We start from the raw sequence: 26,398 nt of genomic DNA, 5'->3' as shown, positions 1-26,398 counted from the left end.
TTAGTAGCTAGACTATGTAAGGAACTGGAAAGAGAGAAAATCCACAGTCTTTGCCCACCACACTTCTAACAGGAGGCCAGTATTTCAATGTATGAGGAACTCCTGAAAATTCACAAGCAGAAAGACAGACAAATGGTGGTAGATATTATGTTCAAAAGAATACATCTATATGCCCAACAGGATCATGGGGAAATACCCAACATCACCAGGGAAACTAAAATCAAAATATGATGATGCAGAAGGCCCCTCAGTAATGGGTGTTGTCAAAGTGAGGAAGGTATTTCCAGAAGACTGTGTGTGTAGGAGCCTGCACCGCACACACAGTGAAGCAATAACTTAGTGGCTACTATGAAAAGACCATAGATTCCATACCTAGAATCATGGAGGGGGCACAGGAAGGATGGATAGATAGATAGATAGGGAGAGGGAGGGAGGGAGGGAGAGAAAGAGAGAGAGAGAGAGAGAGAGAGAGAGAGAGAGAGAGAGAGAGAGAGAGAGAGAGAGAAACCATTCTGTGATTCAGGAGTCTCACACCCACTATGCGCACATCCCAAATGAACTGTACTCGTTTGCTGACTGCTGCATTTCATCCATCACAGCAAAGAAACAAATAGAAAATGCCCACCAGCTGATAAACAGATCAGGAAAACATGTTTTATATATGCAATGGAATATTACCCAGCCACATGGAAGGTGGAATCTGTCACCTGTGCGCACATGGATGTGCCCGGAGGACATCATGCAGAGGAGTTAGGAGCAGAGTAGTGGTCACCAGAGGCCTGGGAGGGTAAGTGGTACAGGATTCCAGTGGTGGGTCTAAGTTACAGCCCAAGAGAATCAAGAATTCATAGTAGGTCCATGGGGACAATGTGAGTATTCCAGGATACTAGGGCAAAGTACCTTCATCTTACCACGATGGCAATGATGTGTGACTAAGGAAATATGGTCAACCCAACTGAAACATCTGTGTTTCAGAATATGCTATGGTATCCTATAAAGGACAGAGATATTTAACAGGTAAAAGACACAGCTTCAAGACATTGAATCACACAATTGAAGCCTATTTTGCTTTGGAAGAGTTAAGTGACTGTCCATTGTGACATTCTTACCAAACATTTGGGAAAGGAAGTGAGTGGAGTATTGCCAAGGAACAGACTCCTGGGAGACATGCTTGCCCCCATCACAGTAGAAACAACCATATTTTTTTTTTCTCTGCTTCTTGACCTGCAATGTGCTACAGTGTCTCCACATGTGTAATAATTGAGCGGTTTCATTTTCCTGCAAGTGTTCTTTCTGCTAGATTTTGACACATATTTGGAAGGATTAGAAGTTATCTTCTCAAAGTCAGAAAATACTCTCAGGGGGAGAAAAGTTTTATTCAATCAAAACAAACTTAAAAAAAAAAAAAGCTGGCAAGCAAAATACCCTCTGGGCAACCAATTCCATGACTAAGTGAATGTTTTTTTGTTTTTAAAAAGAAAGCCCGATTTACCCCCCCCCCCCATGAATTTATGAGAAAAACCTTCTAACACATTTGAAATAAAACCTAGTTGCTTCTCAAATTGGCCATTTGCACTCCAGGGCCAACACTGTGAAAATGTGAAAATGCATGGATTGTTTGGGTAATCCAATTGCATGTGGGATCAATGCAGGTGTGAAGCTCCCTGGTCAAAGGTTGGCCCTTAGGCTGTAGCTTAAATCAATTTGGGGTAAGTCAAGTTTGATTACATTTTCAGAGATGAAGCTTTCAAAAGTAATTTTGAGCTTGCCTATTCCGAGGCTGTTTGGTTCTGCCCCAAATCTACACTGATGGTTACAGAGACAGTTGTCTACCTGCCTGTCTTCTTTGGAGTTGATTGGGTCTTGGAGTGGAGGGAAAACGAGGAAAAAATAAAACAATGGGAAAGATACAAAAAGTACCACAATTAAAAAACCAAACAGACAAAAACCAAAGTAGATGAGGCTTTACTAAATGGTATCGGATGTGGGATACTTTGTTTCCCACCCCAATTTCTCCTTTCTTTTGTGATTTAAATGAGAACAAAGGGAAGAACAAATGTTGTGACAAATGAAAGAAAGTCTGGGTGATACACACTGACACACATCGATTTTGGCAAAGCAATCCTGCTTCTTCCTTGAAGCTGGCAGGTGGTTCTGTGTAATGAACAGTATGAGAGGGGAGTGCCAGCAGGTGCCTGCTCATCAGACAGAGTTAAACTGGTGCAACACATTCTCCCAGGTAAGTGAAACCTGCAAATCATGGCTCACATCTAAAATTTTCAGCAAGCCACCAAATCTGTGTTAACACAAACACCACTGGATGTGTAGTTTAAGATTAATTTGTTTCTTTACATGTGTGTCTGTTTGTTGACTTGTGTGCAGGAGCCCGTGGAAGACAGAAGAGGGCGGTGAAGTGTCTGGGGCTGGAGCTACAGGGTGCTGTGAGCGACCGCATGCTGGTGCTGGGAACCAAACTCCTCGTGATGAACCAGCGACACACTTGACACCTGACATTATCAGCTTTGGACATCGCACAGCACACCCTCATCCACACACTGCTGCATCCCTAAAGGATGAGGTTTAGAGGCAAGGCAAATGTCACTGGGGTCGGCGATTCGTAAAGCACTGGCCAGACTCCTGTCACTTTCCAAGAAATACGTAGTTAGCTTTTCCTTTTTAAAGTTTCAGAAAACTGTAATTCCTTCGGTGTGGCTGACAGCGACCTGCTTGGCTCTGGCAGGAATCTCGGTCTGCCTCACTAATTAGGCAGTCCACATGTGTGCTAATTGGATTGAGTCTTTAACAGAATCAAAGGAAGGAAGAGTACCAAGAGATCTAAAACCATGTCTCTGAGCTAGGAGCTCGGTTGCTTCTTTGCATTAAAATTGTTGAACGTTGAGGTTTGATTTTTCTTTTTTGTTTTAAAGGTAAAATTAGGAAAAAAATTAAGCTATATAAACACTGGCCATAGCAAAGATGAAATGACATTTTTTTTTTTTTTGCTTAATCTATCATGTCCTACTGAAGTACACATTGGACATGTAGCTACCGTATCTGTAGAGACATTCCAATTGCACACTTTTGCAAAAGGAAGCCTCAGCCAGGCTGGCTAGACTCTCAGTGAGGAGCGGAGGTCCTCTGCTACCACCCTAGCAGCTGTAGCTACTACACATGAATTCACAGTGCTTTGGAGGAAGTGTACCCCATGGGGTGACCCTCACTGATACAGTAGTTCCCAATTTTTTGTCTTTATCTGAAAATTCAGACGGTCAAAAGAAAAAAAAAAAAAAAAAAAAACAGAAAAACAGAAAGGAAAGCCAATTCCCACTCAGCCTTGTTGAGGAATGTCTAACAATTATGTGTTATACTAACTAAAGTGGGGGTAGGGTTACCCTGGCTTTTGGTAGCATATACGCCTGGGTCTCTTGATGGGGGGAGCGTGTATCCATTTTGTTCAGAGGAAGAAATGGGATCACAGAGGTCCAACTTGACAAGTTGCTTGTCTGCTGCCATGGTCTTCAGATCATACCTCATGTCAGGTCACAGCTGTAGGGAACACGGTGCATTTGGGGATGGGGTGGTGCCCAGAGATCTCTCAGAAATAACAAGAGAGGAATATGGGAGCATCCTCCCGAAGGACGCCTGGAAATGCTTGGCCATGGGAAGAGTCAGGCTGTGTGTCAACTGTGGTTTCCTATGCTGCCATGGCTTTATTCTGCAGGAGGCCACATAGCTGCAGCCCTCTTGTTCCCAGGAGGGCTGTGTAAAATAACATAGGAAATCATTATGTCCAAAGAAGGTCTTTTCGGGCCAGCAGAAGGGAAACTGAATGTAAAGAAAAATTCCCAGGGAGCAGCATTCTCCAGAGAGGACAGAGCATCGAGGCCGTTTGCTGAAGCTGCCCTTCAAACACTTACACTCACCACAAAACCTAACACATTCAGTTATAATTTTTTTCAGTCAATAAAAGTAATTTTGAGTTCACTGATAATAATAGTAGAGAAAACATTAGTATAAATATACCTTTAAAATAACCAGTATATTTTACTCTTTATAATGTCCAGTGTCCATAAGACCTTAGAGCATTAGGTCTAATGAATGTGGAGATTCTCACAGTCTTCTCATTTTATAGATGGGGAGACTGAGACCACATGGGTGAGCATAAAGACCTCTTCAATTTAGGGCAGAATATCAGTGATCTCAGTAATGGACCTCTGGGATCCGGGTATATGGCAAGAACAGTTTTACTTTTTATGGTCCTCAATTCTGATAAGCTTGCTGCCTTTCAAGGTTCATTGGTGATAGTGCCAAATATCAAAGTTCCTTCTACCTCTCCCTCCTGACTCTTGGCCAGCTCTGGGCAGCATGTGCTGTGTTCTGCAGATTGAAATGCACTCGTCAAACTGCCTCTTAACCCAGGAGAAAGACAAGGGTGGAGTAATTAATCTCCTACGGACTCTCCAATCAACCTGCCCACTCCCTGCACTCATTACAAGTGAATGCTTATGTGCATGGCTGACTTAATTAATAATTCTAATAAGGATGGTATCATAATGATATGCATTGATGCATTAAGAAACAAAGCAAAGAACCAGCTTGTTTGCTTGGATACTCAGAGAGACAAAGTTACGGCTATCAGTTCATGCAGACTTTAGTCTGTTTATGATCGTCCTTTCCCATTTGTATAATTTATAACACAAGATGGAAAGGAGATGGATGCTTCATGTACACTTATTTTGTAATAGGTATCGAGGGGGCTACTGTGCACATTGTTTACTTTCATTATTTATTTGTGTGATGTGTGATGTGTGTTTGTGTGTGCATGCGTGTGTGCATGTGAGCCCACATGTATGAGCACATGCCTGCCTGTGTGCAGCTTTGTATACAAATGTATGTACTTGTTTGTGGAGGTCAGAGTTGGACCTTGGGCATCTTCCTTAGGTCTTCATGTTTGCACATCAAGATTTATCCAACTGAGCCATCTCTCAGACTTGCTCTATTGAATTTTAGAACCCTCCATAAAACAAAGTATCCTCCCCTCTTTCATAGGTGAGATGTATAAGACTCAAAGATTGGGAAGACTGTCCAAAATCCTTCAGTTCAGATCTGCTTAACCTAGGGCATTAGATGTTCACCTTGGAGAGTGTGGGAGCTTTGGGTGCATACTGTGAGTGAGCTCCGACTCATCTCCCTCGGTGTCCTCTTCCATGAAGCAACAGGTTTGTTCTATCTAGGGAACAGATTTCCAGATAGAATTCTTTGTAACTTCTGGCATTTTGGCAGGCCTCACTGTCGCAGTGCAGCGTGAGGGAGGGAGAGAGAGCAAAAAGATCTCCCAGGCTTAATACCACATCATACAAGATAGCGCCAATTCTCCATGTAATATATACTATACGCTGTGACCTGTCAGCCAGTGTTGGACCACAAGGGAGACGACTGCCCCATAATCCTGTCTAGTGACCGCCCAAGTCTAGTGATACCATGGTTGTTATGGCATCTTCACTGTTGTGCATTCCCACCAGCTTTCCGTAGTACAGATGGAAAGAGCCCTGTTGCACAGTGGTATAAGGGTGTCACAGCATAATGACAAACAGCACACAATTCTTGAGAATGTTAGTGATGAACTGTGTCTCCTGCTTTCTCCACTTTAGAAATGTAATGTGTGTTGGTGTTTCACCTGCACGCGTGTCTGTGAGTTGTGCTCATGCAGGGCCCAGAGAGTTCAGAAGAGACTGTTGGGTCCTCTGGGACTGGAGTCACTGATGGCCTTGGCTTAAAATGCCAGAGCTGGGTTCCCTTGCAAGATCCTGGTCTTTCCCACTAAGTCACCTCCCAGCTCCCTTCTATGCTTCTTAACCATTGCTTATAATTTATTCCATCTACTTAGGAAAAATGACCCTATCGTGAAAAGTCCAGTAGTGTTATCCTGGGAGTAACCTCATATACATCTCAGAGTTACTCTGTGTCTTGATGGGAGTCTTAATTTCTTCATCCCCCCCCATTGCTTGATTTAACCTCATGCTTTGTTTCATCGTAGTCCTAGGAACAACATGCTGTATCACGCATGTACTACATAGCCGAGGTGTGTGGCACCTTAGGTGATCAATGTCTGTGTGAACATAGCCTGAGATGTTGGTGAATTGTGATGCATTTCTCAGAATTTACTCCCATTGTTTGAGTTATGTACTACAGGACACAGCAAGAGATTGAAGCAGGCTTCATTTTGGGGGGTAGGAGGAATTCTCTTGCATCACAAAATTTAATCTGTCATGTCTGATCATCCCGGTATGCAGCTCCACAGTCCTGCCATGGGCACAAAGGGCTAAATTCTGGCAGCAGCTTGCTTTTGCTGGTGGCAATCTGGTAGCCTTGAGCACCCCAAGCTCAGGAAGCCTCTCTGATTGCCTTGGCTCATGAGGGGCCATCTTTTTTGTGCTGTCTATGGTGGCTGTATTTACCCATCTTCTTCAAAACTCACCAAAGCTGTAGACATCAACTGTGGAGGGAAGGTCTTCTTGCTTTTTTTTTTTTGTCCATTCCCACAAAGTTATATGCACTCAGTGTGTGCTGATCTTGTCTGTATGGATCCAGACAGTATGCCATTTCAAAGACTGTTGTTGTCACACCAGAGTCTGTGTGCAAGCCCGACCTGATCCTTGTCAACATCTATTTTGAGAACACTTTCCTGTTAACACCTCAAAGCCATAAGAACAAAGAACTTTGGGCTCACACATCACAGAGAGTCCTCAGTAATCTCCAATGGTAGACTGATTACAGCATCTTTTAGCAAAAATGAAATCCCACCCCTGTTAAGTTGTAGAAGCAAACTGAGTTGTGATCTAGAATGTAAAACTTTTAAACTGGTGGCATTGCCATTGTTTTCTAGGTGGGGTTAGCCACCCACGTCAGGTAAAATAATGGGAGTCCACAGTAGCCTACTGGAAATTGCAGACATTTTGGGCAAGTGGAGGGCTGAAGTACTATTTTCCAGTAAAGCATAATCTGAACTTGGCAAACCAGGTAACATGAGCAGCTACCCGCATCTGTCTAGACCTAGCTGTCACACTGTCTTCTCTTACCTTTATTACTTCTATAGAGAAGCTACCAACTGAGCTTTTTATTTCAAATGAAGACATTTCCCATCAAATTACAGAGGTTGAGAAGCAGTAATCTCTTAGAGGTTTTCTAAAAGAGTGAAAACGCAATTCTTGTGAAAGCATTTAATATTGGAAATTCATTATGGTATCCAGCAGAGTAGTCTGGGTAGGGAAGAGTTTTGTTGAGTCCTTTGAGGTTTTAATGTGTAACATTTCTGAAGAGAACACTGTGTGTCTTTGAACATATGTAGCCATATAGGCAAGAAGGCCCCGCCATGTTGCTAGGACTTATCCTCCAGCAAAAGATCCACGGGATACTTGGGAGCATATTTATGGGTGGGTTGGCATCCACATACCATAGGAACGGCCCTCTCTAGTCTGTAGCTTTTCAGGCTGGACTTGCCCTATGCATGTTCACACACTGGGCCTCAGGAGAAAGCTGCATTCATACAAAGCCATGTTCACTTCTCCAGCTTTCTTCTGTCCTGATCAATTCTTTCCTCAGCTTTTCTATAGATATTGAATTTTGCAGGCTCAGACCCTGGAGTCAGCACATGATTTTGGTGAAGTAAGGGGCAATGTTCTTGCAATGTGTGGTTCTCAAAGACATGGCTGTGGAGATGGAGTCCCCTCTCTCTCACACAGCAGCCAGCACTTGAAGGATGGGGCCCATAGATGGCAGGGTGAGATCACTCAGTTTCATTCCCTCAAGGAACAGACTCAGAGTAATTCTTGGGTTTCTCATAACAATAAAATATGCAGTTTTGAGTCCCAGGGTTTGTATTTAATAAGGAATTCTATTATGGATAGTTGTCACTGTTATCCTTTATGAATCTTGTTAAAGAATGTCTTCCCTAAGCACTGAGTTAACACAGGCTACAGAACTCTCTCCTCTCCCTCTCTCTCCGTTGCTCCTCTCCTCTTTCCCTCCCTCCCCCTTTCTCTCTCCTCTCTCTCCTACTCCCCTCCCCTCTTCCCATCTCTCTCTTCCTCTAAAATCTCTGCTCAAAATTATAGTTCCTTTTGCAACTGCATCCTAAAACCATAAGTGAAAGGGTTCTATGGTGGGTGTATGTGGAAATGAAAGCTCCTCTTTGTTTCTTCCAGAAATTAAATAAGAGGGAGAGGCAAACCTCATATGGATGGGGATGGTCTGCAGAAACCAGCACTGATGTCTGGCTCGGGAACTCACTGAGACCCAGGGCAGCAGCTTTGCAGGTCTGGGAGTGATTGGCAGGCACATGAACTCTAGACTATTAGCTTAGGTAGACCAGATGCTCAATGGAGGCATCCACAATGACAGCTCTCATTCTCCTTTGTGCAGCCTAGCCCCAAGAAAGTGTGGTGTTCGCCCACATCTCAACTCCTACATTCTTATTTAACCCCAGTCTACCTAAGCTTGCCACCTGCTCGCAGTTTTCTATGGTAATTGTTCCAGAGATTCCACTAACAGCAGTGGCTCATCATTAGCTTTCCTCTGGTCTGGGTGGTAGAGGCCTCGGCTGCCCCTGGCTTTCCATGATTCTCCTTTGTGTGGCGCCTCTCCCTGCTGTCCTCACTTCATGGAGATGCTTTGATATCTTTCCTTCATGTATTTCACTGTACCTTTTTTTTTTTTTTTTTAATGAGCAATCCGACCTGTTCTTATCACTGAATCTTCATCCTGACCTGGTAACTTCCAGAGTGTCTCCTTCCTAAACTCTGTGTCTAACTGCCTAAAGGACATTGCCTCAAGTCAACATGTCTGAAAATGAACTCCTCGTCTTCCCTAGTGCTAAAGGTAACGGTTCCCTGTCAATGCTCTGCTTCTGGTTAAGTCATCCACACAAACACCAGGAGTCAGCTCGAGTCTGCTCCCTACCCCTTCCCATCCTCTGCAGGTCTGGCCACCACCTCACACTTCCCCATTATTTCTCAGCTTTCACCTTGGGTTCTCTATGATTTTTGTGCTATTTTTCTTTACCCATGTATCTAACAAAGTCTTTCAGAATCCAGATATGTTCATATAATTCCTTTCTTAAAACTATTCAGTGACTCCAAGCATAAAGTTGAAACACCTGTTCAAGCCTGTCCTGAAACCTGTCAGTTTTTCCAGACTTTCTTCATAATCTCATTTTTCTTACCCTTTACTGTAGCCCTAGGAAAGCAGCGGCATGTCCTCTAGCGGATCTGGTTGTTTCATTCTCCACCACCAGGACGTAAACTGTTCTGCTGACCCTCCATCTTTCATTGTTGCCTCCTACCAAAGACCAACCTACTTATGCACCCAGCTCTGGGAGCGTAGACTCCTCCTCTGGCCTCTGGTCATGATGGTATCATTTGGGCCATTGCACTCTATGCTCACGATTATTGTTGAGAGATCTTTTGAAAATCCTGCCTCAGAGAATTTGAGAATGATAGCTCAGATGATGTTTTGTGTTGCATATTGATTGCTTAAAATTCAAATAGTGAGTTTAGATTCTCTAGGGGAACAACCCCCTCAGGGCCCCTGTGACCGCAGCATTAAGAGCCCCTTCTCCACTCCAGAATGGCATCGTTGTCTGTTCTATACTGGACTCATTTATCCTCCTGGTCTTCTATCTCACTTGTCTGAGCTCCTTGAGGGGACATTATCCATCTACTTGCTCTGCTCTCTCCAACACATGGCCTGTGGCTTTCAACATTGCAGACCATTAACATACATATTGGAGAAGCGGGTGCCACTACTGAATCAGCCGTGCCACATGAAACTGTGTGTTTGTTCCATCTTCACACTTTGAAGATCCCAGATGCCTGAACTATTATGCCATGGACAGGTCATTTGATGTGGAATTAACATTCACAAATCCCGGTCTCTGCATTAAGAGAGGCATGAGGCATGCTTACGAGTTAGATTTAGGAGATTATCTCAAGCCTGCTTTCCTCCACCTTTCACCCAAGTGGATTATTTACTAGAGAAGCCCCCAGGCAAACAGTAGATAAACAGCCATCAGATAAAGACATTTATCCCTGGTATACTGTAGTATTCTTTCAGATGCATTGAACTAAGAGTTAGTGTATGTAATTATATACTAACAACAACTAAGTTTATTGAATACCCCACTTGTTCCAGGCAAAGGGACAGGTGCATTAAACTCGTACCCTGTGAGGTGGGAACTATGATTACTCTCAATTTACAAGTGAGTTAACTAAGGATTTGAAACACATGTATCTTACATAAATCCAAACATAGGTAATGTAGTAAAACTTATATTCAAATAACACGCTTGACTCCCATGATATAAAACATACATACAATAGTCACACATATTTAGTTTCTCCCTACCTTCACATAGTCTTTATCTATGGCTCACCCTGAATTTACAGATTGTCCTGCATCTCTTTAATGATCTGGAAAATGTGAGATTTTACAAGCCAAAAGAACACTAAAATGGTCTCACAGGTCATCCCAAAGACTATAGACAGTAACTGACCAAACCTATGAGGAGGAAAGTTATACACAGACATTATTTTTAAACTATGTTTCAAGTGACCACAATCATTTATTCACTCTGTGGTGGTTTTATGCTCTTAAGTTTTGGTCATGAGGTAGAGTGGCTCTGAGCTCACATCTGAGAGCCAGACAGTAAGGACTCAAACTTAGCTTCATCATGGCTGCATCTGATAATCTTTGTCACCTAACACACTCTTCCTAAGTTTCCTTATCTGCAAAAGGGGGATTGGAGAACCCGTCTTTGAGTTGTGTGAGGATAAAATGGACAAATTCCTTTAGGAAATTTGGATAGAATCTGGTGGGATGATACTTTGTTTGTACAAATAAAGCTTGCTTGAAGGTCAGAGGGTGGAGCTAGTCACTAGTTAACCATAGAGGTCTGAAGACAGACAGGAAGTGAGACGGCTGAGCAAAGAGAGGAAGTGATAAGGCGGGAAGGGGACAGGAGCTCAGTATCTTTTTCAGTTTGAGGATTTCATAGAGGTAAGAACTCTAGTAGCTAGATGCTCTGCTTCTCTGGTCTTTCAGCTTTCACCCCTGAATATTTGACTCCAGAGTTCTATTATTAAGACCAAATAGAACTAGTGCTACAATTTGGCCTAGGCTAAAACCTAGTGAATGTCATTTCTAATGCTTGGGTCATCACCCGGTACCTCCAGAGGCTGAGGGAGGCCCACAGCTACAAAATAGCCCATCTTCCATTTACTCATCAGTCTATTCATTTTCTTACTCAGTTCTTAATTTCTCTATCTATTAAAAAGTTACTGGTTGTCTATGAAGTAGTAGGGCGCTGTGCTTGATGTTATGCAGCTAAAGTGATTAATGAGATATTGATAGAGTTTGTTAGACCATAGGACTCAACAGAAAGCTATAAAATGTGTAAAATCAACTATAGTTGTTGGAGATCTTGCTTCCTAGAATGCCTGAATCATGAATTTGATCTCTATCACCACAAAAAATGAAATAAAAGTTAAAACAAAATAATAATTATAGTACGGAATAGAAATACTTAGAGCAGAAGAGCTTCAGCTATTATAGGGAAGAGTTTACATATATAGAAATATCATTGACCATCAGTTCACAGTTATCAATGATGTCTTTTCTGTCTTTATTAACAAATCATTAAAATTGTGTTAATAGTTAGGTGTGTGTGTGTGAGAGAGAGAGAGAGAGAGAGAGAGAGAGAGAGAGAGAGAGAGAGAGAGAAATTGAGTGTAGCCTCATTTCCATACTTTGGAGCACTTTTTTAAAAATCACATACATTTAAATAAGTGACATTTGTCTATAATTTGTCAGAGTTATTATTTCTTTGCATTTGAAAATAAGCTGTGATTTACAAATTTTTCTAGCTAGTTATCATGTTATTAACCCTCAGATTTTCTTTGCTTTTGAAATTCATTTATTCTTTCATATGTTTGAATATTTAAGCCATATAAAATATTTACAGTATGCTACAGAGCTATGAATATGTACGTCAAGTTAGAATTTAAAGTGCTCCTGATATTTTCAATGGCTTTTTGTTACTAACCATGATGTCATATAAAATCTTCTGCAGAGAAGAACTTAGGAAGGATTTTACAGAAGGCCATTATATGGCAGAGATTTTGTTTTCTTTCGAAAATCAGTGCTAAGAAACATTAGGAAATATTGAGCTAAAATAATGAACATGTTGACAAAAATCCCATTCCCATTGTGGTTTCTGCAAAGGGGAAATGCCCTGTCTGTGTTGAATGACACTACATCTGCGTCTTCCCAGGTAAGTTTTCATCCCAGGCTCTCCTAGGTATGTGTGCCATGTTACAGTAAGAATGCTGACTTAGGAAGGAGAAGAATTCAGGCAGCCTTGCTGAACTGAAGCAGAGAGTCTGCGTCACTCTTCTCTGAATATTTTGAAAAGGACCCGGTTTTAAAATGAGTGGTATTTTATGGGTGTAACGATTTGTAAGTCACTCAGCTTCCAAAAGGTACTAATGGCAATTGCTGAGAAGAGCATTAGAGTAGATCTTGCCCTCCTGCTGGTCCCCAGGGCTACTGCTCATTCACTTCCAGTCCCTGAGATGCATTAGTGTGAGCTCTGAAGACAGGCAGACACCTTGAGGGCAGGTACACTAATACAGTTTCAAAGTATCCCTTCCTTTCATCTGCTAAACTTTTGGAGAAAATGGAGCATGCCCAAAGGTGCTCATGGCTGCCTTTTTCAGTCTTTGGAATAGAAGCTGATGACCCCAGCTAAGCACAACCCTGATGGGCCCACTACCTTTCTGTTAAAATCCATGACTTCTCCGAAGTATTCTGCTCAGATGTAGCAACCCTCAGATTCTTACCCATATACACAAGTACAGGCTCTTTAAATAACAACCCCATACTTTCTCTGTTGAATAGGAGGTGCAGTTTTGTCAGTGAGACCACATTCTACCAGCAGCAGTGAATCCATCTTCTTCCTGTTTTGACTGTTTGGCCCAGCTTGCTCTTGGTTTAAACTCACCAAGATACAACCCATTGCATTTTAATGCACTGATAATGTTGCATTTATCTCAACCAACGTCTACATTGTATTTCAAGACACACTTGGAGTAAACGTGCTATGTAGGAAGATAGAATATTTTGTCCATGCTCGCTCATTCGCTAATGTGTATTTTTGGTGGCTGTTGGAAAGAAGCACAGCCTAGAGCAAACTTAAGTCATGGTCATTCCATGCTGCAAGAGAAAACTTTAAAAAAACAAAAACAAAACAGACAAAACCCCATTAACCATCCCGGATCAGAAGATTGTGTTTCAGCCACTTCGGTAACAAACTCCAACCCCTGTAACTCTAAGGCATTTTTACTTTACATGTAGAAGTTTACAAGTATTATAAGGTTCTCATCAAATGCACAGATAACTTCAGAAGACACTTCCTGTTTCTAAGGTACGTGCTAAATTAGGATAAAGCCTAAGGTGTGCATATTCCACTCCTGGGCTTCATTTCTGCTCATGCAGAGTAGGCTGGAGCCTCCAGAGTAAGCTTTGTTACTTACGGTTGAGTGGCAGGCTGGCGTTGGTTGTGCCCAATTTATTGGCAGCCACACAAGTATAGTTGCCAAAGTGCTCCTGTGTCACGTTGGTCACTGTGAGGATGGATCTTGTGCTGAAGTTCTGAATGATGATTCCTTGTTGTCCATTGAAGAGCCTGGAAGACAGAATACACTCGGGTAAGTATGAATCTTGATCATCAGTTTCAAGTTCAGTTTAGGCGGAATTGTCAAGAAAACCTGTAGGCTACAGTGCAATGGCGTCTACTTGAGCTTCAGCAGCATGGTGTGAGCTCTGTTCCCCAACACTTCTCTTACTCTGGTGGGCTTGAGGGAGAAGAGAGGCTTGATAGCTGTCTTTACTTTGATGGATCAGCCTGCCACATGACGAGCCAGACCATGGTCTTCATGTGCACTCTTCCTAGTATACAAATTAACCCAACAGAGTAAATGCTTCTCATCTGTCAAATCCCAGGAAGGAGAAAAAGGAAGTAGATTACATTGGACCAAAGTCTGGGCTGATTGCTTCTGCACAAGCTGGCTAGTCTATAGCAGCCTCTGACACTTTGGATGACATTCGTGGGCAACTCCTCTGAAATCATATGTTACAGCTTGATAGGATCCAAGTCAAAAGTCAATGCCATACAGCTGTTGCCATGGGCAACCATGGCAGAGATGACTTCCTTTAGCCTGGAGAGAGATGTGCAGTAATGCAGACAGCATTTGGAAGCCAGCAACATGTCTGTCTCATTTTAGGATTGACTTTTACTTGATACTACTGACTTCCTGAATATTTCTCTCCAGACACAGGACCTGAGGCCCTCATGCAAGTCAGTTGGCATGGCTCCATGTTGTAGTAATGGGTCGGGTCACACCTCTTCCCAGTTTCCGCCTCTTCCTGATTTGACCTTTGACCCTGCCCTCCTGCTGTTCCTGTTATCCAGACCATTTCCTCCTGACACCTGGCTTGTGTTTTTCTACTGTTTCTTAAATGACTCTCTTCTGTATGTAACCTACTCTTTCACTGCTGTCAGTTTGCACATACACAGGGTTTTCTGGATAGATTGAATTATTTGAATCTCCTAAAAAAGTACAGATTACAGGGAGATGCTTTCTTTGATGTTGGAATTGTGTGCCATTTATAGTGGTGTCCCAAGTGCACAGAGTATTGTGTAGGTCAATGGAGTCAGGGTAATCAATGAGATGAAGCCAAATTGAAGAGATTTTCTCTATAAATATAAATCCTGTCTCAACGAGGATAAAACCAGATTCTACTTGATTAATCTAAGATTCATGTCAAAGAGACACAGCGACACAAGGTAGGTCAATTTATCCTGCAAATGGCCAATTAGGTTTTCCTCTCATATATGATAGTTTCAGTACCATACGTGTCTGATCATGAGGAAGCTCATACATGGCCTCCCTCACGAGTCTGCATTGACTCATGCTCTGTATCTCGCACTAAATGCTGACCAACCATTTTGCATGCTATGAAAATAAAAAGTAGCAAGATATGATTACTCTGGGCATTACTTCTATTTCCTTAGTGGTTCAATTTGACTTATTCAAAATGCAAACCTTAAACAGATTAATAAAATTTTAGCAGAATAAAGACAAAACACAATTTAAACTTCAGGAGTCATAATTATCCCCACTTCTAAATGATAAAATAGGACAAAGACATTTCAAACCTATGAAAACATGTGCTACATTCCTAGTGCCTTATTGTATACTTTCATGCCTCACACTAACACCTTTAACCAGTTGATTAATTAATTAAGTAATACAATTTGATGCTTGAGATTGAATCCAGGGCTAAGTGAGCAGTCTACTAACTGCACAACATCTGCATGCATCCCCTTACATACTTTATTTTAAAGTTACTGTATATATTACATGTACAGATTACTGTCCTTTCCCAGCCTGCTTTGATACTGGGGTTTAAGTCACTGTGGCCATGTCTGTTAGAGACACATTTTCCAAGGGCTCTGCAATTTCTAGGACTCCTGAATCCTCAATGTACCTCAAACCAGAACTGTCTCATTGCTACAGAACCGAGAGGTAATGAACTAGAGTATTCCATTGGTTGAACTCTGAGATGTTCTCCAGGGAGTACATTCAGATGTTCCTTGGCTCTGTTGCCTATCTTCATCACAGCTATCTCTCTGGGTGAGTTGACTTCCAGTTTCCTGCCTTTCAGTAAGGCAAAGCTACAGATGTCACTGAGTCACGCATGCAGCTTGCCCGTGCTCTGTGCATCTCCTGCTGTAACATCCCAGCAGTAACATCTGCACAGTTATGGAAGCAGCACTTCAGAGCCCCAACCCAACAGCCGGGAGATGATGGGGACGATGAGAGAGTGGAGTGACTTCCCTCAGGACTGTCTCTAGGGGAAGCTACTTTCCTGAAATTAATGAGGTCTGTAGCTAACTTCTTCCCACAGCTGAAAGTTAAGAGAACTGCTGAGCCCTTAAACACCCTTTCAGACACGCTCTTCTCTTGGAGTGCTTTGCAAAGCTGTCTTTGAGAGAGTGCAACTACTCAGTGGTTCGTGCATCCACAGGATGTACACCTGTGATTTTTTTTTTTTTTTATTGTCACAGGGATCATGGCTGGAGAATTTTTTTTTTTGGTTCTGATTTTTTTTAATTTTATATAACAGTCCAATTAAATGAAAACAAACATTTATACACAATATTTGGGAATTTGGGCGTCGTTCTTTCCAAACTACTTCCTGCTGGTAAGGGGCGCTGTCTTGCTGGACAAAACAGCCCTACAGACTACAGCCAGGATTTCTGCATCTTCTTCGAATCCCCCAAGATGCCTGGAGAATTTTATTAAATGTTCAATCACTTCTAAAATCATTTACTAAATCATTATGAAGGGAGAGGTGCTATGTCAAGTGGTCAGAGACTAGATTACCACAAACTCTGGCTTTCTAAATACTGAAACCAAAGAAGAGGGGCAGCCCTGGTCACAGATGAAACCCACCCTAGTCACCAAATGCCAGAATGCGAGCCTTCCTAAGAGCTGTAGCATGTATGCCCTTGTTGTGATTAAAACCAAGTAAGAGAATATTTTAATTTATGACTTATTTTTCTTCTTGAAGATTTATTTCAAATTATAACTATACTGTTTTTATGAAGATATTTCCTTGGCTGAGGACCTAAGGTATTTTGTAGATCACTGTTCTAGAATGCAAAGCTGGGTTTGATCTCCAACATTTTATGAGATGGGTCTGATAGCATATATTTCTAATTAGGTAGTGGAGACAGGGTGAGCATTCTGGTTCTTCAAGGTCATCCTTAGTCACACAGGAAGTTGTAGGCTAGCCTGGGCTACATGAGGTCCTATAGATACAGAGACAGAGCTGGGGGATGGTGGTACACACCTTTAATCCCAGCCCTTGGGAGGTACAAGCAGTCATATCTGTGTGAATTCTGGGCCAGCCTGGTTTACAAAGTGAGTTCAGGGGTAGCCAGAACTGTTACACAGAGAAACCCTATCTTGAAAAATCACAGAATTAAAAAAAAAAAAGGAATGAGATGGAGATAGATAATTGTTCTTATACTCTTTTATATTGACTGATAATTGGCTTCTTGTATTCTTTCCCTACAATGGAAGAGAATCTCTGATGAACTAGGAGTTAATGTCACACACCAGGCCCCCTGTTCTTTACAAGAACATAGCCAGAGCATGTGGTACTTACAAGGAAGTATCTTGTCATTTATCCTTGTTTACTTTTACTGGGAGGACCTAAGTGTAAGATCCTTCAATTATTGCAGACCCTGCTGCCCTCCACTCCTGGCACCAGATGAAGTTTGCTTCGAATGGAGGGTCATTGCATTGAGCCTCTCTCTGTCTTTTGCCAATGCTTCATATATCTGTGAGCTGCAGGCTGTTTGCTTTGCTAGCATCTTCTGTGGGTTACTGTGAGCACAGCCCCATAGGACATCACTGTATTAGAATAGAGTCCTGTATCTTCCAGCAACAGAGGTAGCATATGGAAACCTGGGGTACTTAGCTATCAAATGATCACAAATTACAGTCATCATCTCCTTTGGGCTATAACTATCTAAGGTGACAAAGAGAGCCAATAGCAAAGTCACCAGAGAAAATCCAACAACATAGCATCATCAGTTGCTAAGGTTGCAAACAACAGGGGTAGCATCGTTGTGCCTTGCTCTGTCTCAGGTGCACTCCACTTTTGGGACTATTGCCTGCTCTTTTTTTCCAGGTCAGAATTAACAAAAGATGCCATAGGTCCAGAGCCATGACTGCATTTCTATTCTCATTGTGCATGGGGATGCTTCACGTATATGTATGGACGATGGTAATTGCTCTCAATGCATCTATAACTGAAATTCTTCAGTCTGTGTACATGAATGTGTGGTGTTAAGACATTAATTCAGTGAACACTCGCTGGGAATATGAATGGATCTTTTCAGCAACCCTTGGAGGTAGGTGTTATTAGTCCCAGTTTAGAGATGAAGAGACAGAAGTTTAGAAAAATTAAGCTAATTCATCTTCTACCATCTAATAATTAACAGAGCCTATATTCAAATCCAGATCTCTCCTGACTGCTGGTGTTCACACAGCTGTAACAATTAAGTGCTGACCTCTTCAAGCAGAAACTGGATGTTTTCTTTGAGCCTGGGAGACAGATGTTTCTGGAAAGTTGAGTTGGGCCATGGAATAAAGTGGACAGCATGCTGGGCTCAATCCAGGCAGTGAGTCTAATGGGGTAGGAAGTCAACTAGACAGCAAGCTTTCATTCTGGGAGCTTCCTGGATATGCTTCTAGGTCTTGTGACTAATTCTGGGGCTTAGTTCTGCCCTAAGTGGAGCTTTATACACAGCTGCCATTGGCCTCCTCTGGAGTCAGTCTCTCAGGCTGCACAGAGCCTGGGATGAGAAGCAGCAAATGTGTTCTTCCTCCCTCCTGGAGCTGGGCCCCAGCTCACACCCCACTGGCAGGAGTTACTGCTTGCCGTTCTTATGTTGGGCCCACTATATAACTGGAGGGGGAAAAATATCTCTCCTTGTGCAACATGGTCAGAATGGCATGGGCCAAATGTATGACTTATTTAGTTATAAAACTGTCTGCAGAGTTCAAGGTCTAGTAGAGTTGTGTTGCTGAGCCCCACCTGACCTGGCTGTGTTACCAGCTTAATGACAATCACATGCCCTAACTAGGATTTAGCTGCACGTGTTCACGTTTGTTAGTGCTCTGTGTTCATGTCCATCTTGCCCTTACGAGTGTGAAACTGTTGAGCGGAAACATTTCTGGATGCCTTTGTTGTTGGTTGCGTCCTAGGCACATTGTAGAATGGTGCTGGCCATTTACAGCATGGCCTGCCACACAATGGTTGTCATATGCTCGGCTACATGAATTAGGCTGTTGTGTCCTTTTAAACCTTCCTGTTTTAAATCTGTGAACCGGGAGAAACTAACCCAGTAGCCAACCATGGGTATGAAAATACTAATGTGTACTCTTTAAGTATATGTTCTTCGAATGCAGAGGCACTAGATTATGACGAACAATGGCAAAGCCATTGTTCCCTGATAGGTTCTGTCATTTAGAATGGATACCCTGCTGCTCTGGCCACAGTCAAATGTTAGACGTTGAAATACAGGAAATGAATAAAGGCAAAGACCTTGGCACTGTGCCTTCAAGACACGCCAAACTGCATATCAGTCGTGCCCACTATCGTTCTCATTCAGGCTCTTTTGGGGGAGCCCCTGGGCCATCAAGGGAAACCAAAAGCCAAGAGGAGAGTGAAGGAGAGAGGCAGCAAACCATTGGGGAAGGAGCTCCACACGTGTGCTGCCGTAGCCACCTCCTAGCTTCTTGCGTGGCTTGACGCTTGGGGCTGGAGAACAGTAAGGCAGAATTTATTCCTGGGAGCATTCTGAAGACTTTTATGCATCAGTGCCTGAGCCCTAAGGGGATATCTATCTTTAGTTGTTCATCTGAATAAATTAATATTATTATAATACATTAGGATACTTTAATGATTTTAGACTTTATTAAGCTACTTAAAATGTATGCCTTGTTTACTTTATCAATTTTAATGAAATTAATAATTTTAGATCAGAGACTTTGGGGCTGCTTTTCTAGCCACAGTTTGATTTACTTTGGGGGGGACACTTTAAGCCCCAGATAAAACAAACAGAGGTTACAGTGCAGGGCCAACTCCCCCTATTAATAGTGGGTTCCATACCCCTGACAACCTTGGCAAGGACTGAATCTGGAAGCTGGGCTTGAACTGTTTTCCTAATAGCTGGGTGTCTGAGGGGTTGGTTAATGCTAAGTTTTATGCAGAAGCGTAACAATACAAACCTATTGTTGAGATGGCAATCACACAAAAGGAAGCCATGGGTGAGCAACAGAAACCACTTTCCTTTTTCTCATTATGTTGACTAGGGCCAGAGGATCAATTTGGATGTACTCCCCCTTTTCCATTTGAAAAGGCCTTTGGGGAGATGGGTCACTGGGGGTAAAATGCTTGCACTGTAAGTACCAGGTCTTGAGCCTGATCTCATAAACCCATGTTGAAAAATAAAACCAGCAAACCAAACAGCAAAAAGGAGACTATCAGCCTTGGTGGCATGTACCTAGAATCCCAGTTCTGAGGACATGGAAAAAGGAAGATTCGTGGGGCTTGATGGCCATCGAGACTAGCCTATTTGACAACACCCAAACCCCTAAGAGACCTTGTTTCTCAAAAACAGCATGGACAGTTCCCCTGAAGGGATCAACCCAGGGCAACCTCTTCTCTACTCACCTGTGCACACTTGTGATTGGAGAGCTGCACAAGTGTGAGCTTGCGTGTGCAGAGACAGGAGTGGAGTCGTGACTCTATAGATACCATGACCATAACTCACTCATGCAACGGGTAGTAGTTACACAAAAGTCCTGTCGGTTGCCAGGAAGAGGCAATGCAAAAAAAAAAAATCATCACCAGAAGACTAGCTGTTAGGAGGAGAAGTGGTTATGCTGATGGATCCGAGGATGGGGTAAACATCCAAGAATCCAGTTCGAGGGTCTCCTCCTGGGGCAGGAGGTATTATCCTGGAGCTATCAAGGGAAAATGGCTCATAGTAAAACACAGTAAGCTCCGAATAATAGGAGAAGGAGTAAAAGGCCTTGCGTGTTGCGGTGGTTTGAAGGAAAGTAGTCCCCATAGGGGGTGGCGCTATCAGGTGTGGCCTTGTTGGAGGAGGTGTGTTGTTATGGAGTGCTCAAGCCACACCCAATGACACAGTTCACTTCCTGTTGCCTGTGGATCAAAATGTAGGAATCCCAGTTCCTTCTCCATCACCGCCTCTGCCTGTGTGCCACCCATCATCGTGATGATGATGATGGATTAAATTTCTGAAACTGTAAGCCAGCCCCAACTAAACGTTTTCCTTTGTAAGAGTTGCCATAATCATGGTGTCTCCTCACAGCAATAGAAACCCTAAGACAGGTGTAAACAGAGCTTGCACCTATGTGTATGGTAACTGAGCTAGACAGAAGAGGAGTCTCATAGTTCCTTTCTCCCTTGGGAAACACTTTCAATTCTTAGGAGCATCTGTCACTTTTCCTCTTCGTATTTTTCCTTATGGTGACTTTCCCTCAATTTTTCTCTTTGCTCTAATGTTCTTGCTGAAGCCTGCTTCGGCTCTGCAATACTCCCACAAGGGTCCAGGTCAATAATTACCTTTGGCATATCATAATCAATTTGGAGATACTTTCCAGCATGTCTTTGATTAGCTTGTGTGTCCAGCATCATTGGCCCTTGGATCATGCCCACCTGGGCCTTGGGGGGGGTTCTTCTCCATTCAGAAACCCTATAAAATCCCACTAATGAAAGACTCTGGAGACTTTGCTGGGGACAGGGGCATCTTCACTGAGGTTAGAGACTGGGTAGTGAGAGGGAACATACAGGAGCATCAGGGGACAGGGCATGGTAATGTGTGCATGTGTGTGCATGTGGGCATGTATACATATACATGCATGTGCATGAGTGCGTGTGCTGTGTGAATGTGTGTGTTCATACGTGCATATGGGTACACATATATGCTTGTGTGTATGCACATGTGCGCGTGTATATGCCAGGGTCTTAGCGCAAAGGCACCGATTAAAGGAGGGCATGTTGTTGGCTCAGGTGGTGGAAGGCAGGGGTATGAGGTTTGTAATCAGAGAAGTGGAATGAGGATAGACTGTGGCGGGCTGCCATGCAGTGGAGAGAGCACGCTGTTGAGGGAACATGAAGAAAGTAGCAGATCAGAGTTTGGCTTTGAGTTGATAGCTATGAATTTTAACAGCACAGACACAATTGTTGAATAAATGGTGGACTCTGTCTCTTATCATCACACGGGACACTTACAAAGCTCTTTCCTGTGTCCCAGATTCAGGTAATGTCCGATTTCAACCACATTTCTCAGTGAGATATCTCCTCATGCATGCTCTGTGCTCTCTCTCTCTCTCTTTCTCAGTTCTCTCTCTGTGTGTCTCTCCTCTCTCTGTCTCCTCTCTCTCAATTCTCTGTGTGTGTCTCTCCTCTCTCTGTCTCCTCTCTCTGTCTCTCCTCTCTCTCTTTCTCTCTCTCTCAGTTCTCTGTCTCTCAGTTCTCTCTGTGTGTGTCTCTCCTCTCTCTGTCTCCTCTCTCTCTGTCTCTCTCTCGGTCTCTCTCGTGGCTGTGGATCAAGACTTGAATTCTCCTTGCACTCAACCATCATGAACTCTAACCCTCTGAAACCACATAAGTTGCCTTGGTTACAGTGCTTTATCACAGAAAGGAAAAGTAAGGTACTGACCTACAAGGTCATCACATTTGCTGAGTCTTCTATGTGGCTAATTTTCTGTACGTTTCCTACACTGAGTTCTGCACACCTATTTGTGAATCTCTGCACACATTTATGTGAGTCTCTGTACAAATGCTTAGTGCATGGAGGTGACTCATCCTTCACATAAATGCTAAGCTGGCCACACAGTCATTTTTCCTTCTTTGTGTGGATGTTGTAAATAATACAGCTGCAGAGACTAAGCTGGGAATGTATTGCTTTAAAAAAAAGGCAGGATGGTATAGTTCCTATAGTGTCAAGTACAAATAGTACAATTTTAGGAGCACATTACTTTTTAACTTATCAATTGATAGTTTTAAATGTTTCACTGAGAATTTCTTTTGAATTCACTGGAGTCATTTGTTTCTAGCTCATTTGTAGCTTTTATGTTCCTATCTTAAGTTATGGTGATCGGTTAGGAAGGACACACTCATGGAATTAAAGACTTAAACCAATTTATGGCAGCTATGCTGAATGACTAAAACTATATCTTTGAGATGTATTTATTGGTTTACTACTATGTCTGTAATTGATAACTATGGATTTACGGAATACAGTAGGTATTTTGAGATATTTGTACATGTGGAATGAATTAATAAATCTACATATAATCTAAAAGCCTCAGGCAATCTACCTGATTCAGAGAAATCAGAAAAGCAAGGCTTTCTGGGCCTCGGGCTTGAATTTCAGGAAATCTTGAAAAATGAGGAGAAAATTATCCCATGCAATCATGCAAAACATTATGATCTAACACAGGATGCTAGTGTTATCAAGACAAGAAAGTTTAAATGTTTGGTACTTTATATCAATTATCTCAAATCCTAATTTTTCCCAGTACTAAAATGTATGTAGAATAAAATTAAGCTTATTAGGATTGTCCCTGGCAGGTGTGCAAAGGGTAGGATGTTTAAAATCCCTGCTTTGTAGCAATGGCTAATGATTTAACAAAACAGCATGCAAATGCAGTCACTCTCATGATGGTTGTTAAACAGTGCAATAAGCTAAACTGGCAATGTTTCTAGTATGAAATGCAATTAGATCATCAATAAGACGTGGTGTGTGGTAGCCATCTTTGAAGATGGTGTCCTATGATCTCACATCTTTACACCTATGCCTGATAGTCCCCTCCTGTAGAGAGCAGATCTGTCCTATACAGCTCAAAAAACACTGCAGAAGTAACGGTGCTGATTCTAACACAAGGTCATGAGAAGTATAGTATCACAACTTCTATCCTGCTGTTCCCTAGATCACTGATCCTGGAGAAAGCCTGATGTCGTGATATGAAGCAGTCAGTGGAGATATCCACACGGCAAATGACTAAGGCCATCCTCCAGGAGCTCCCACCACAACAGCTCCCTGGCCATGTGGATGTGGTGTGTGTGTGTGTGTGTGTGTGTGTGTGTGTGCATGTGTCTGTAATTCTATGTGTGAGTGTGCACATCTTCACATGTGTGCATGTATGTATATGATCATACATCTGTGTGTGTGTATGAGTTTGTCACTGAGTGCATGTGAGTCTCTGCATTTGTGTGTGCTTGTGCATGTGTGTGCATGTGTGTGCATGTGTGTGCATGTCCGTGTGTGTAGGCAAGTGCATATGTGTGTGAATGTGTCTGTGTATGCATGTGTGTGTGTCTGCATGTGTGCATCTATATATGAATGGAAGTCTCTCTGTGTGTGCATGTTCATGTGTGTGTGCATATATGTGTATGAATATGTATGTATGTATGTATGTGTGTGTGTTTATCTGAATGAAAGTTTATCATTGACAATCACCATATGGCATAAAATACATGGACATTTGTAAACATTTTCTTAAATGCAAGTAAAACCTTGTGTAGGTTATTTCTGGGTGTTTATTGAAGGGTCGCAGATGAAAAACCTCTAGGAGTCAAAGAGCTTGCAAGAACTGTTTCATCTTGTTGGGGTCTCTGACAGAAGCTTCCTCCTGGATAGGGTCCTGGGGGCTCAGAAGAAATTATGAAACCTGCTATGTCTGTCCCCTGCAGCATGTACCTCAATTCATTCTGTCCCTGTGTCCTTCACTACAATCACTAGGCATTATTAGAGTGTTACTGTGAGTCATCTTTAGTTCTGCAAATCAGTAATCAAACTGAAATGCTAGTGCTCTTGGTGTTTTGACTTTTCAAGCCATTTTTGATAGACTGCAGAGCTTTCCCGAGTTCCGGGGTAAAGGATTTGACCCCATGGGCTCTGCCTGAAGATTTATGTGATGGCAGCTCTGCCACCAACTGCCCCAGCAGGTGCAGATGCGTAGGGAAGGCTTTGTTTTCTGCAAACAGAAGGAGAATCTCGGTATCTGTTGTCTCTCTCTCTCTTAGGAACTAGACTCTATCTTAGCAGCTCAGAGTGTTACCTCCATGGAGCAATGGGCAAGTTTCACTTTGATGAGGTAAACAGCTGAAAAGCCCAGGATGTGGGCAGATTCTTGCCTTTCACATCTAAACTGCTTTATAGTAATTTGAGAGGAAGGGGTTCTAGCAGTATTTGGGAGTTTGGACATTTCTTCAGCTATAACTCAAACAATGATAGATGTACCCTGCCACCTGGGCTGACTGTGTTTTTACCTTTCATATGTGCCCCTGATTTTGACATATTCCTCAGGGGTGGTGTGTGTGTGTGTGTGTGTGTGTGTGTGTGTGTGTGTGTGTGTGTGGTGTATGTGTGAAACAATGGTGGAAGAATTAATCTACCTTCCTTGTCAGCAAGTGGTTCTACAGCCCATTTCTCCAGTAACGACTGAAGCTTTATGCCTGCCTTACTATCCCGTTGCTGTGTTTGCTACAAGCTGCCAAGGTACCGTAGGATCACTGTAGCCTTTTTGACAATGCTTAAAGGACTTGGGAAAGGCTATGAGCCCAGAGCATTACAGGCTGTTGGAAATGAGGCAGGTACCAACAAAGGACCTCACACTTGGAGGACAGGTGACTCTTATTGTTAGCTTTTAGGAACTAAATGCTACAAATTAAAATCTGAGTGTGGAAGGTAGGTAAGACAATATTAATCAGTGTTAAATTGCCTTCTGTGGAGAACAGGAGGCTCAGGGGCTCTTGCAGAGTTGTCTTAATGGAAGGAAGAATTGAGTCTCCGTTTACCACAGACATTGCTAGGATGTGCCTCGTGCTCATAGATATTTATTAGGCAACCAGGTAAGATTGTATCTGGGGAGAAAGAGTTCTGGCTTTCAGAGAACAGAGCAGCACTCTCCAGGACAGTGTTCACAGAGATCACCACAAATGCACTTCCCAAACTGGGCTTCCATGCCTTACACAACCTATCAGTGAGTGGAATGAGGGGAACTGCACGCCATGTCATCTAACCCCAAGGTGTTTGAAGCGCAGAGTCCCCTATGAAGTTGGTATGGATAGGATGCTAATTAGTAAAATGATGGAGAGAAACTGGAACTTTCCCATGACGAGAAGCACATATGAAACATTTCCAAACATAGAACAAAGCATGCTGGGGACACCCTTCGTGATGGAGACAAAACTTCTGTTGGTGTGGGAGTCTGTGTTCAGCTTCTGATTCTGATTTTAAAAGCAGACAGATAAGGAAACAGCTAAGGGGTAAAATGCTTGACAGCCATTAGGGCCCATGCTCATTCCCCCAGGAAAAGCGGGAGAGGCAACAAATGTCTGTACTCTCAGAGCTGGGGAGATAGAGGTAGGAAGAGCCTCCTTTCCCAGGCAAGGACAAATTCTGGCTCAATGAGAGGCTATGTCCCTGCAGACCCGATGGATAATCCACCGACACTGCCTGTTCGGTGGGGAGGGAATGAACCTGAGCATGTGGTTTTTGACTTCCACATGTATGCCTAGGGGTGAGCATGCCTACATACACATGTAAGTAAACACTATTCACATGCAAATACAATGAAGCCCAGACGCCTGTCTGTATCATGCCCACGCTCGTTCATTGTGACAATGTGTGGCTTCAGCTGCTTTCTTTAAAGATGTCAGCTAGAAG

General features: G+C 42.8%; 1 protein-coding gene across 1 annotated transcript in view; it reads right to left on the bottom strand.

The window, feature by feature from the left end:
• Negr1 (neuronal growth regulator 1) overlaps positions 1 to 26,398 on the bottom strand; it is a 685,246-nt gene that overhangs the window by 117,541 nt on the left and 541,307 nt on the right. The window contains exon 6 of the mRNA XM_051195692.1: positions 13,587 to 13,738. Coding sequence (XP_051051649.1) covers positions 13,587 to 13,738 — 152 coding nt within the window. The remainder of the gene's footprint in view (positions 1 to 13,586; positions 13,739 to 26,398) is intronic.

The sequence above is a fragment of the Phodopus roborovskii genome, unplaced genomic scaffold (assembly GCF_943737965.1).
Source record: "Phodopus roborovskii unplaced genomic scaffold, PHOROB, whole genome shotgun sequence".
Taxonomy (NCBI): Eukaryota; Metazoa; Chordata; class Mammalia; order Rodentia; family Cricetidae; genus Phodopus; species Phodopus roborovskii.
This window is presented reverse-complemented; position numbering and strand designations above follow the sequence as displayed.